General features: G+C 37.3%; 1 protein-coding gene across 3 annotated transcripts in view; it reads left to right on the top strand.

Moving 5' to 3' along the window:
* The window catches only part of CCNYL1 (cyclin Y like 1), a 72,019-nt gene that overhangs the window by 53,206 nt on the left and 4,491 nt on the right, over nt 1–14,322 (top strand). For all 3 annotated transcript variants that reach the window (XM_027873771.1, XM_027873770.1, XM_027873772.1), the window contains exons 7-8: nt 10,232–10,351; nt 12,304–12,470. In XM_027873771.1, coding sequence (XP_027729572.1) covers nt 10,232–10,351; nt 12,304–12,470 — 287 coding nt within the window. The remainder of the gene's footprint in view (nt 1–10,231; nt 10,352–12,303; nt 12,471–14,322) is intronic.

The raw sequence follows: 14,322 nt of genomic DNA, 5'->3' as shown, positions 1-14,322 counted from the left end.
AATTAGTTTTAATTATCTGACAACTTTTACTGTAAGAACCATAATTATAGTAGCAGCCCCAGTATACTTACATTGTAACTGTACTCTGAAAGTTCCCCCTTTTCCTTCAAGACTGTTTTCTTATTAAATACCTTTTCCTTAACTGGGTAATGAGTTAGAAATGAAGAATCCTTGACCAAAGAGGTCATGAAAGATGAGAACAAATAAAGCAATTGGTTACCTTTAAGAAAGTAATTCTAATGGAGTTGAAAAGACAAAAACCAGTTTTTGGTGAATTTAGGAGAATAGGTAGTAAGGAAATGAAAGCAATTAGTGTAGGTAAAAAATTTTTAAGGGAAGAAATAAGTGGGTTGGTAGAGAACTTAACTGGGTCAGTGAAGGTTTTTCTCAGGAAGGGGAGAAATGTGATGGTGGACCGAGGGAAAGATTACTGGACAAGGAAAGATGAATGCCATGGAGAGAGCTAGAATAATCATTAATAGATACCTAGTGAAGTATACCCAGGGAGAGCTATCTTTGCCTTTTTTGCTTTTAAAATTTTATCAGTGAATTGTATATTTGTCAGTGTGCAAGTGGCATGAAGCAAAAGGGGATAGCTAATATATTGACTAACAGAATAGGTATCCAGAAAATTCAGACTGGTTAGAACAGTGGAACAAAAGATGAAATTTAATAGGCATAAATACTGACTACTACGTTAAAAAGAATGAGTTTTTTATAAGTGTCAGTGCTGAAAACTTTTTAATCTCTATTTCTAGTAAGTTTGTTTTCATTATCTTGCTGTAGGAACCATAATTATACTAGTAGCTTTAATATTATTCTAAATGAAACGGTGGAATGCAAATGCTGTCTACATATTCTTCTTTCTCTCTCTCCTCTCCCCTGCCCCTTTTCTCCTCCTTCAGTAGAAAAATAGTTGTTTTCCTTGTTGCTATGTTGAAATTAAGGCCCCTTTGAAAACCATCTGACCAGTTACATGGAATTGTTCCATAAAAGAAAGACATTTAAAAAAAAAAAGAAAGAAAGACATTCCCAATGGTGAAAGAAAGAAGGATGGCATTAAGATAGCCCTCTTCTAATACCTACCCTCTTTTTTTTTTTTTTTTTTTTTTTTTACAAAAGTGGGCAGGGCGGGGGTGGGGTGGGGAGCAATAACCCTGTCCTGAACTGAACTCCCTGTTGCTTCATTTTCAGGTGGTAGAAATGAAAAGATGGGTATATGGATTAGCCCAGCCATCAAAGTCCTAATAAAGAACCTTTCAAGAAAATTATGGTTTTATTAATTGCTTAAATATGAGAAAAGTGAATTTAGGAAGAGTGGGAAAAGAAAATTAGCTTGTATCTCTTACATAAGATTTTATATAAATGAAGTTCCCTCTCCCACTTTTTTTTGTATGTGTGTCCAAGCTACACCCCTTTATCTACTGATCATTTTCAGAAAATAGTTTTCATATGTTAAGGTTGATCAGAGACTTTGATCAGAGACTTTGGCTCTATGTAATGGCTGATTGTTTTTATACCCTTGAAGTTATATGGGTGTGTGAATTACAGAGGTACTAATTAGTTTAGTTTTATAGTATTTTATTTTAACTATAGAAGTAGATAATTTTCTTCTAATTCTTTTAATTTCATTCATATTTGAGGTAAGATAGCTCTTTTTTTTTCTCTAATTTTTTACATGGTTACAAAGCTCTAGTAGCTAGTATGTGGAATGAGTATTAGAAAGCTGAGTATAGTACTACACTGTCTTATTTCAGTTGATTCTGTAAAAAGAACATGGTTACTTGGGTCTCTGAAAAATAATTTTATACTTTAATGGTCTCTGATTTTATCAGTGTGTACCTTCTCTTCGCAGACATACCTTGAAGTCTCACTGCCTAAAGCCTTCTTTGCCACGTATTAATGAACTTATGCTGGTCCTTGGATTACTGGATGAATCACTAATCTAACCGGCATTGTAAGGCTCGCCAGAGTGAGGTGCTTCACTTGGCATATGAGCTTCAAGAACCTAAGGTCACTTCCATATAAGAATAGGGTTTGGTTGCTGTCTAAACATCTTGGGTGCGATAATTAGCATTTCTGTGGTGCTATGAAAGGGCTTTGCAAAGCCCTTTTTATACATTCTCATGTGAGGTGCCCAAATCAAGAAACTGAAGCTCTATAACTACATAGTCTCAGAGGAAGGATTTCAATTCAAGTCTTCCTAATTCCAAATGTAGCTCTGGATCTATTCTGTCTTACATATTATTTACTCCCATCCCACTTCCCAGGGTGATGTATCTATTTGTTTAATGCTTAATTTAATGTATAATGCTTTGAAATAGATTTGGGGTAAATAATAATAGTAATAGCTTATGTTTATATAGTATTTTACTATTAGAAAGCACTTTCCAATAATCTCTTCATTGTCATAACAACCCGTGAAATATTTTGCCTATTTCATAAATGAGGAAATTGAGATTCAGAGGACTTAAGGCAAAGATAATGACAGTCACTGTTTCCTACAAAAATGTAACCACTATAAAGCAGTTGCCACAAAAAAGAAGGGGGAAAAGATCCAGAAATTTCCTTAGCCAGCAAACACTTGATGTCCTTGTAAAGTGGAGAGGAAAAGCAGCTGAGGACAATACTAGTTTAGAATGTAAAGTCATTTGTAAAATGCTCTGGAGGAGAATGGTGGAATTTTATGATTAATATAACCTCATAAAACAGAGGCAGTAGCTTGGCCATGAGATCCAGCTAAGCCACATTTAAAACCTTGGCCTGAGTCATGCTGTTTGTTTACCTAGGCTTATTTCTTTTTGCATTTAGCAAAATCCAAGATAAGTCATATGGTGTGCATGTAGGTCTCATTTTTGTCTATTGTTAACAGCATTTTTCCCAAGCTTGAAGTCTTGGAACTGATCTTCCCTGTAGTATAACCAATCCATGTTTCTTCCTTTGAAATGTCTCAAAACAATATTGAATTAATATTGATAATAATAGCTAGCATTTATATAGCATTTACAGATTGGCAAAGTACATGCATTCCAATCTCAGACAACACTGAGGTGTAGATGCTATTATTTTCATCTTCATTTTACAGATGAGGAAACCAAAGCTTAGAGAAGTTAATCACTTGTCCAGGGTACCACAGCTAGTAAGTGTCTGAGGCAAGGACCCCAAGCCCACCATTATCTACTGTACCACCTTGCTGCCTCCAACCACCTTCTACTATTTCTTAATGTTCCCCTTTATATTGGGGCAAATCCAGTCACTTCACTGCCCTCTATACACAATTCTTGTGGTGTCTTTATTCACTCTTTCTCCCTCTAGCTCTCACTTTGTCTCTCCAAACCTAATCTATTCTTCAAAGCCCTGCTTAATACTTCTTATGCAACATTATTCACCTGTCATTTAACATTCAGTAACTCTCTTTAAACACCTTTTGTTCTTAGTACCGCATAAACCATTTCTTCTTTCATATTAATCATATTTCCTGACCTGGTATGCTCCTTAAGGAGCATACTTTTTATATATAACTGTTTCATGTGGTTCCCAAGAGCACAATACAGAATGCACAGTTGGTATTAAATTCTTGTTGATTTGAAGTTCAAAGATTTTGAATCTGAATAAATGAGAGTAAAATCTATTGTAAAGAAACTTCCAAAAATTTCTAATGTATAGAAATGTCTTAGTAAGGTTTTAGAGACTGAATTATAGTTGATATTAATTCTCCAAGTATAGGAAAAGAATACAAAGTTGAGTTGATAATAGGTATTTTTAGTTTGAATTTTAATTAATGAGTTTAAGCTGTTTCAGTTATTCCTGGTGCTGTGTAGCTTATGGCAAGAAGCGTGCCTTTAGCTAGTTGAAGCAATTAAAAGTGTTGATATAGAAAGTTGATTCAATTAACATTTATAATTCATGGGTATCAACTGGGGAGAGCAGTAAAAGTTTTAATGAGGCATATAAAACCCATTGTGTGGTGGTTAATTTGTTTAATATTAAGGAGTCATAACAAAGTTTCTCCATTTTAAAAAATAATGTCTGAAGTTTGCCAAGGAGCTTTCAGGAGTTGGCATCTGCAAATTGGGACCTCACATACAGGTCATAGGATCATAGAGGCAGGTTATCTAGGCCAGCCCCTCAGTTTTTATAGATGAGAAAACTAAGGCCCCCAAAAGGTTAAGAAACCTTGCCAAGGGCAAACAGTGGGTCCAGGGCCAAGATTTGAACTCCTTTTCTTTCTACTTCCATGCTCTGTCCACTGTACCCTATTCCATACGTGACTGATTCTGGTGTTCCTTCCTCATCTCTGCCTCCACTTTTGTAGGGCCAGCGTATTCTTTTGGTTGAGAACAATAGGAAGTAAAGTGGGAGGCAGGAAACATGGGTTTGCCAACATTAGGAATATTGCCTTCTCCTTAATCATCATAGAAAGACTTTTCTCCCCTGTCAGGGCAGTGCCACAGGACTTTGCAGATTCCGCAGCAAATAAAGAAAAGAAATAAATTTAAATAAAGAAAATCATAATCACAGAAGCATGGACCAGGAGAGTTACAAGGGTCCTGAGATAAAAATATCTCTTCTAGGTCTATTGATAACGTGACTATGAAGTCATCTAATCTCTCCCCCTCCTCTGTTACAAATGAAGAAACAGAGGTTCTTTGAAATTACTTTCCTTAGAAGATGTGGGAGACCTTCTGGACATTGATGATTATTAGTTGTAGTTTTGACTATCTCTGCAATAGGCCCAGGTAGTCTAATTACAACCTTTTTACTCTGGCAAAATACAAAAAGGGAGCAGGGGAGAAACTCCTGGTGGCTCACTAATGTTGCCTGTTCTGCCATTCCACCAATTAAATCTTTAGTGACTCCTTATTTACCTTTAAGATAAACTTATCAGCTTAGAATTTAAAACTTTTCACAATCTGGTCCGACCCCATTTTTCTAGATTGATTTCATATCCACTTCTATTCACTCACCTTGTTCCAGCCAAATTAGCCTGCTTGCTATTCCCCAACTTTGTATTCCATCTCCTGTCTTTGCTTTTGCGCAGACTGTCCACCTTAGCTGGAAACTACTTCATCCTCACTCACCTCTCAGGTTCACCTCCTGTGGGGAAGCTTTTCTTAATGTCCTGGTTATTCCATGCTCTCATCTGGAATTTTTTTCATTTACTCAACTGTTTATATCATATTTCGACCTTCTCCCTCCCCAAAGTAAGCCTTCTGAGGGTAGTCACTTTTTCTTTTTTGCCACTAATAGGTCTGTAATAAATGCCTGTTAAATTGAATGAGAGGGGCAGCTAGATGGCGCAGTGGATAGAGCACCAGCCTTCGAGTCAGGAGGACCCAAATTTAAATCCGGCCTCAGACACATAACACTCACTAGCTGTGTGACTATGGGCAAGTCACTTAACCCCAATTGCCTCACCAAAAACAAAAAAATTGAATGAGAAATCTATTCGACTAAGGAACTTTTTTACTCAAATGCAAACCCAAATCCCTGAGCCCTGGGAAAATAGTTTTGATTGGCATAAGGAGAAGACCTGGAATATGATGGACAGATATGAGATGGCAGGAGAGGGGCAACTGTGGACAGCCAGAGGGCATTAAAGTGTTTAATGGACAGACAAGCAACTGGAAATATACTAAGTAAATTCAGCTACCTTCTGTAATTTTTCCTAGGACTCGGAACATTATTCCTATCATTGAGTTAAGATCAGAACTAGTTTTGAAGGCTATAAACTTCAACTTTCCCCAGCTAAGCCTAGTTTCTAGTCTAGGCTAGGCTAGTTCATCTCTTCTCTGTTGGGAGGAGGAGGGGAAAAGGGGAAAGGACTTACATGTGTATGTGCCTCCAACTTCTTTCCTTTTCATATATAGTATTTGAGGACCCTTAGAACTTATTCCCTATTAAGGTTAAGACCTGGCTGTTTGGATAGCTTTGGGTACCTATTTTAATGTACTATGTATTTTACATATATAATATACATACATATGTATCATATATACGTACAAATATATATACATATGTAAAATACCTATATCTATTTATATGCTGTATAGCTCGTTCCCAATTCATTGAAAGTTCTTGGTGATTACACAGATCTTTTAGAATTTATAAATCTAGATTAATGCCCCAATTTCTGAATTGATTATGATTTGCAACTACAATTTGATACATAGGTGGTTGTTATTAGATTTAAATTAAGAAAGTGATATTGATTTTGCTTGTTAGTGCTATAAATTCAGTTATGAATATTATGCTTTATTATATGCACAATGTCAATCATCTGAGTTTGGGCGATTGTCATGACTTTTGTCCTACAGGACACTTCCAGCCTTAAATTCAGCTCTCTAAAAGTGAGGGGCTCTGGGATATGATGGAAAGAATACTAAGAGAGAAGATTTGTTCACCCTCTGCTCTCTCTTAGTTCTGAGGGGCAGCTCGGTGGCACAATGGATAGAGCTCTGACCTTGGAGTCAGGAGGACTGGCCTCAGACACTTGACATTTACTAGCTGGGTGACCCTAGGCAAGCACTTAACCCTGATTACCTCACCTAAATAAATAAATAAACAAACCTTGGAGCAGCTAGGTAGTGCAGTGGATAGAGCATAAGCCCTGGAGTCAGGAGGACCCAAGTTCAAATCCAGCCTCAGACCCATAACACTCACTAGCTGTGTGACTCTGGGCCAGTCACTTAACCCCAACTGCCTCACACACACACAAAAAAATACTTAGTTCTGTGATGTTGAAGAAGTCACTTTACCTCCATGATGCTGTTTCATCATCTGTAAAATGGAATTGAGCTAAATTGTCTCTAAACCCTATACTATGTGTATTGGAGTAGGGAGTCCCCCCCCCCATACCTCCATGAGGCTGTTTTATTATCTGTTAAATAGAGTTGAGCTAGATTGTCTCTAAACTCTATACTATCTGCATTGGTGATTATATAGCACTTACTCTGTGCCAGGCTAAGCTTTGCCTTACAAATACAACAATCCCAGGAGCTAATTTACCCTATTTTACAGATGAGGAAACTGAGGCAAACAGGTTAAGTGACTTGCCCAGTATTACATAACTTGTGTCTGAAGTAAGGGGTTGAATTTGAACTTGGGTCTCCTGACTGCAGGTCCAGCGTTCTCTCCACTGTACCACCTAGCTGCCCCATATGAAACCTCATATTTGGGAGATTCCTTTTTTTTATGTTCAGTAAAAGCTATCATTTTTCAACATTTTACTAACTGAAATGCTTTTACCAGTTTGGGTTTGATGTTCCCCTCTTGACCCCACACATCTTCAGTTTTAATAACCCAGGCCGATAAATCAATCCAAGATCAATAAACTTTGCAAAGTACATAATAAGAAAGCAGTTAAAGTTGGGTCTGGAAAATTTTTGCTGTACCTCAGGAGAGAAAAGTAAATTTTTTCCAACTATTTATGGCTGACTTCAGAAATCCATGAGGTACAACCACTATTTTTAAAAGTATTTTAAAAGTTTTTTATTAACTACTATTTTAAATATTTAATAAATGATGATAATAAATACTAAATAAAAATATTTTTATTAGCCACTATTTTAAAAGTTTTCTTATTCAGCAAACCTTTATTAAGTATCCATTGTGTACAAAACACTAGGACATACTTGCTTTTTTAAGCATTAGGGATACCTCCCTCCCTCCTCCAATTTTTTTTTTAAGATTTTGCTCTCAAAGAACTTAAATTCTAATAGGGGAGATGGACAACATGACAAAAACAGTACCTAACATTATTAGGGAGTTGTAAAACAGTGCTATGAGAAATTCAGTGGGGAAGGTCATTGTGGGATTGGAGAATCAGGAGGCCTTCGTGGAAGAGGTAGCATTTGAGTTGGATTTTTAAGGACAAGACTAAGAACATCTGAGTACATTCATAGATGTGGGGAAGGAGTCAGTAGAAAGAGCCATTAAAGATGTGTGGAAGGGTGGGGGAGAAGGTATGGGATCAAAGGAGCATAGAAAGTTATCCTTAGTGAAGATTAGAAATCTCTTTTAGGATCATAGGATCTTAGAGCTGAAAGGGACCTTGGAGATCATCTAGGCCAATCTTCCCATTTTATAGATAAGAAGTTGAGGCTCCAAGAGGTGGAATCAGAGCCTGGCTTGCTCTTTGCATTATACTACACTACCTGCTTCTGGGGGTAAAAAGAACAGGTGACATTCAAAATAGTTGAGGGAGTTGATTAGGAGCCTTTATTGCCTCATTGAAGTAGAAGAAGGTAGGTCATCTGGACAGGAGTGGGATTGGCAGCGTTATACAGTTGATGGCTAGGGTAGAGAAAAAAAAGGTTTGGAGCGATTACCATGGGGAATGAGATGATAATAGTAATAGTAGAGTCATAGAATTGTCCAGTTCTTGGAAGGGTCAGCCTGATAACATACACTAGCTTTATTTGGTGACTTTTTCCAGTGATTGTTTAGCATTCCTACAATGATGAGTAAAGTTGGTGGAGTTTATTCACAAATGAGAGATAACAGTGTTAGGGAAGACATAAGGTCATTGGGACAAAGGATTCTAGTGTATAGCATAGGAAATGTTAAAGCAGTAGACAGACCTGAGACTCCATATGAACACAACGCCATTTCTGGGTGGGCAGTAAGTAATGGATTCAAAGAATAAAGATAGGTCGAGGACCTTGGGGCATGATAAGGGTTAAGTCAATTTAGTGGGAGTCCTCTAGATGTAAGGATTCAAAATTGAAAGTAGAGAGTGAAATTTTGAAGTTAAGTCATTTAGAAATAGAAAACACTAGTTTCTGGGAAAGTGTAGTGATTTGAATGCTCTGATTAAGCTCAAAGAGCAAATGATACAAGATTGTTGTTTTGTCTGATGTACTTAGCTAGCAGAATAAATCTAGAGGATGAGTTCTTAGATTGAATTTTTTCAGGTGAAATGTTTTTATAAATAAAAATTTTGGGTAGAAAACTTCGAAGTACTTGGGTAAGTGTTATCTAAATGGGTTAGAAGCGCTAACTTTTTGGACCTGTCCCTCTCTTAGTCCATGGCCATCCTTGGCGCCCTTGATGCTACTTGAGGTGAGTTTATGTAGTGATTCAGAAACTGTAGATTTGCATTCCTAGCCTTATTCCTCTAAGCCTAATTACTTTAATAAGTGTTTTTCAGTTTTGCCAAGATTATCCATGGCATAAGGTATAGACTTTAAGCAACATTTTATAACAATATCATTTATGCATTATAACCAAACCCCAGGATAAAGGTAATGATTTTAAAAAGATTAGTCATTCTATTGATAGCCCAAGGTGAAAATTGAATTAGTAGTTTTGGGGAGTGTTTACTTCCTCATTGCACGGTTTATTACACTGCTCCTTGGGGACCACTTGTTCCCTGGAATGGGTTTTACCTCATGGGTGCTCTGTGGCACAAGTGAGCTGTAAGGCGGGCATAACTTCAGCCTATCATCTGCCTGTTCCCTAAGAATGTAACTCTTTGCTGAATTTTTGTATTGTTACCCTCCTTCCCCCCAGCGTGGAAGATCATAAAAACAATTGCTGTGATTGTACAGATTTCATTTCTAAGCTCATGCTTTTTTCTGTTGTACCCTGGTTACTTCTGCTTGTTTTAAAATTGTTTTGGTTCTTGACTAAGGAAAATAAATAAAAGATCAAATTCCTATTCAAGCAGTTATTGGAGAGAAATAGGGAGGGAGAATAATTTTGAAAGTCCTGTCATTGGATTATCTATTGACATTTGGGTCTAAGTGAGCAAATCTTAGTAAAGATCCTCAAGCTATGGTTTTCAGTTCTTATGGTCTAATGTTTCTTTTCTTTTTTAATCTATCACTGTTTTATTGTTGTGTTCCTCAACTATAATCAGGAGAGAGAAGTGAACCTGAGCAAATCCTCAGGTTCATGCTGCTTCATCTTCTCCTTCTCATCCCCAGGGGCCAGACTGGTTTCAGGGCAGGCTCACCTTAGAGTGAACCTGAATCTTTGACTTAATCCTGGAACTGGCCCGAACTCCTGAGACTCTTGCAGCTGGGGTGCCTGAGGCGCCAGTTTGGATCTCCTAAGGACATTGACCGTAAGGCCTTAGTGAGGTACAAGGTCCAAAAATGACTCACAGAGTAATATGGAACACATACAAAGTGCACTCGCTAGGACAGCTGCACATTTTCTTAAAAAGCATATTTTTAAAAGGACTTTTTTTTTCCATGGGCACTCAGTGTTGTTGTTTTTCTTTCAGCGTGATGATGTTCCCGATGACTACTTTAAACACGACCCTGATCACAAGCATATTTACCGATTTGTTAGGACGCTCTTTAGTGCTGCACAGCTAACAGCAGAATGTGCAATAGTCACTTTGGTAAGGCAGTTCTCCTTTTGAAATGACTCCTTTGTTTCGATTTTGTATCCACGTTGTATGTCCTGTTTCATCATATTAAAAATAAGATCCTTAAATGACAGCGTCAGTCAGCCAGTCACAGATAGATGATGTATGTTTTAAAAGTAGTCAGCGTGGAGCTCACGAACCATTCCATCAAGGGCTGAGACCCCCCCAGTGGTGAGAGTTAAAGGTGGAAAAGGCTGAGCTAGGGTATAAAAAAGAAACTTTTCACCTTTGTGTTTGATTCAGGTTTCAGATAGTTGGCAGTTCATATCACAAAACCAGAACTGCTGTTGAAAGTGTCAAGAGGCCCCCAAAGTTGAATGCACACGGGAATTGAACTCCTCCATAGTATGTGGAAGGGCCAGCCAGAGGAGGCCGGCAAATCTGGGCTCTCAGTCTGGTAACTTTCACAGTCATTAAATGTATTTTTGGAGTTGTTTTTTGTCTTTATGTAGAAGGCTTTAAATAGGTGATAGATACATAGATAGAATGTGTATATTTATGAATGAATATATATATGTATATATAGTCATGTAACTGATGTAGAGGGATGTCTGTAACTGTGTAATTCAGCTTATAACCTTATCTGGTTCATTTGTGGAGTCGATGTTTGTCATTTGTAAAACACCTGGCAATCTTGTGAAATGACACTGGTGGTTCAGGGGGTACCAGTGACTGGCACCGCTTCTAGTTCATGTGATGTCAGTTAAGTACATTTTGTGGTGAGCTGAAACAAGTAGCTAAAAAACGGTTTAAAAAAAAGGATGGGAGGGAGGGAACGATTTGGACATGCTTTTTAATGGACTGATTTAGCAGGCAACTTTAAAGAGCAGGTATTCTTTGACTAGCAAACCACAAAATACTTCTGCACTGCTTATTTATTTATTGTCTTTAGTGTCACACTGCAAGTTAGCCACTGGGAGGCTCTCTTGACCATCAGTTTTCACCCTTAAAGCCAGAGTAGCATTCTAAATGCTAATGAGCCAAGCAAAAGCAACCAAGTTCTTCCCTTGTTCCAAAAAAACATTAAATATGTCTAAAATCATGCTAATCGTTTTGCACATAGTAGGCACTTACTAAATATTTGTTGAATGAACTTAAACTTGGCTTCCCAGTGCTGCTCACTGTATTTGAAGATGACGCTGTTGACCTGTTGTATGCAACAGTGGGGAACAGTGCTGGATTTGCACTTGGAAGACCCAGGTTGGGTTTGGTTCTGCCATTTACTTGACCTTGAGCAAGTAATTTTTGACCTTTTGGGCCTCAGTTTCCTTATTTGTAAAATGAAGGGGTTGGATTAGTTGGCCTAAGATCCCTTCTAGCTCTAATCTTTTATGACCCTGTTTTCAGTAGGATGCATTCTTTCAGTAGCGGATTGGTTGCACTGAGCCATCCACCTTTATGACCAGGAGCACACATTTTGAGCTGGCTGACTATGGGTTTGCAGATACAAGGTGGTCTGTGTGAGGGTGGAATCCATACACCCTTGGTCTTTGTTCTTTATTTTAATAACCGAGCTGAATGTCTGTTCATTGCAAATTTAGTGTGATGAATTGAACTTTTTAAAAAAAATCATAAAATAGACAGCAGTTTTCCCAAAAGTAATTAATATTTAGTTTTATTTATAGATGTTTGTTACTTCCAAGAGATAACTAGAACACTGGTAGAACCAGTAAGATTGTTTCTGTAAATTGTAGAACTAGAATAAAACTTTATGGTACAACTTGGTTATGAAGTATAAGACTATGTTAAAGTTATTTGAAGTTTACATAATTAAAATCAGTCCTTTAAATTAGATTTTAAATTCAGTTTTCAGAATAGGTTAGTAAAATGGAGTTTTATTTTTCTGAGCTAACCAGTTGCCTGTAATAACTTGTCATTGTATTTACACTGAACTAAAATTAAAGGCCAATGATCTGCTTTTTCAGGTTTACTTAGAAAGACTTTTAACTTATGCTGAGATTGACATTTGCCCAAGTAACTGGAAAAGAATTGTTTTGGGAGCCATTCTTCTTGCTTCTAAGGTTTGGGATGATCAGGCAGTTTGGAATGTGGACTATTGCCAGATCTTGAAGGACATTACAGTTGAGGACATGTAAGTTGTAAACTGTCTACCTTTTTCCAACTATAAAATACGAATTATTTACATAATACCCATTTTAGGTTTCTAAAATGGTCAGAGAACCAAGATACATGCAACTGCATGTATCATTTTTCCTATCTCAGAATCCAGTGACTGTATTCTATCCCGTAATTGATTCATGGGCCATTTGTCTGTTTCTCAAAAGTAGTTAAATTATTATGACCTAAGATTTTTTCGTAGTCACTTTTTATAGAATTGGAATTGAGGCTGGACCTGTTTTTCATACTTCCATTTTGCCTCCTAAATCAGTTTTTCAGTTGCTCTAGAAATAATTTGATCAAATTAAGATTTCATTTGCTACAAAATACTTGGAATAATATTTCAAAGCCTGTTTATCTTCTCTCTTAGTGAGGTAAGTTGTGTCTTCGAAAGAGGAAATAACAAACCTAAGTAGCTATTAATCAGCAAATTCACTATACGTATAAATGACGTGCTCTTCATGCTTTTGACTATGTATTTGTTTAAACTTACACAGAAACCTAGACTTTTGCATGCTCTAGGTGTACTGACTTGTTTCAGTGATTAAACCTCTATTAATAGACATGTTAATCCTATGAAGTACTGTATCACTACACAATTAAAATGTATTAGGGTGACAAATATAAAAGAAATCGTGACGTGCATTTATTCATGAAGTAAATCAAGCCCTGATCAGCTCATCATCCAGACATGATGAGATTTACATTTCTATAGGCTTACCACCGCATGAACAGGAAATTAATTTTGCCAGTAGGTTTAATAGGACCCACGGTGATGGAATAAGAAAGCGCAAAGCTTTGCTCACATTATAGCAGCAAGCTGCAAAATGAACCATTGATTTTTGCATTTTTTTTTCTCCAGTGAATAAAATAGATTTTTTTAAAAAGCTTAAAATTCTTTTGACTTAACCAGTAAGTTCCTTTCATTCTACTTAGGACATTTTTAGTCTAACTTGTTAATAAAAAAATATTAAAATCCCCAGCAAGCTGCAAAGACTTTTTTTTTTTTTATTGGCTAACCTCTTGTCAATTTGTACTAGCCCCAGGTTTATGTTTACTTTTAGGAAGGGCTGATAACACCCAACACTTCCCCCATTTTTCTTCTCTGTGTTGTTCGACTTGCTGCCTTGCTATCTATATGGCTCAAGTTCACAGAGTGTTTAGCTCTAAAAGGCAGCAGGGGCTACTTCATAATGCTTTTTATAAATGCTCATATTTCAAATGGCAGAAAGCTTGACTTTCCATGGCACGGAGGGATTTACATCCCAGGCCTCTGATGGACAGTAAGACACAGGCCACAATTTCCAAACCCTGCCTAGAGCATACAAATGAACTGTCCCTGCCCTGGCCGTGGCTCATTTTGTAAAGTGGGTTTAGTATGAGACAGATTTTATCTTTGATCTTTTTGCTTTTTGTTGATGAAAAGAGTATTTTCTCCCGTAGCACTGAGTAGGCGATATGTGTTAAGATGAGCAAAAACTTGCATTGTGTCCTTGGAGGGGGAGGGGGAAAGGAGGGGTGTCCATCTCATATCTAGTGCTACTTATTTATTTATTTAATATTTTGGAGATGAATCCTTGTTGCTTCAAGAGGCTTTTTTTTCTCCTTGGAGATAATAGCAGTAGCTCTTCATAGATCCATTTGTTGCCGTGGTGATATGCCTACTCCTTTTGTCGGCCTGCCTCTACTTCAATAAACCCCTTCCTGTTATCAGCCTGGTGAAAATGTCTGCGAGTTCTTCAGGGCTAATAAACAGCATACATCATTCCTTTCATCTGATCACTAGAGTGGGGCCTTACGAGAGTGAGAATGGAGTATGAATTGTC

This window comes from Vombatus ursinus, unplaced genomic scaffold (assembly GCF_900497805.2).
Source record: "Vombatus ursinus unplaced genomic scaffold, bare-nosed wombat genome assembly UNPS02014802.1, whole genome shotgun sequence".
NCBI classification, from domain to species: domain Eukaryota; kingdom Metazoa; phylum Chordata; class Mammalia; order Diprotodontia; family Vombatidae; genus Vombatus; species Vombatus ursinus.
This window is presented reverse-complemented; position numbering and strand designations above follow the sequence as displayed.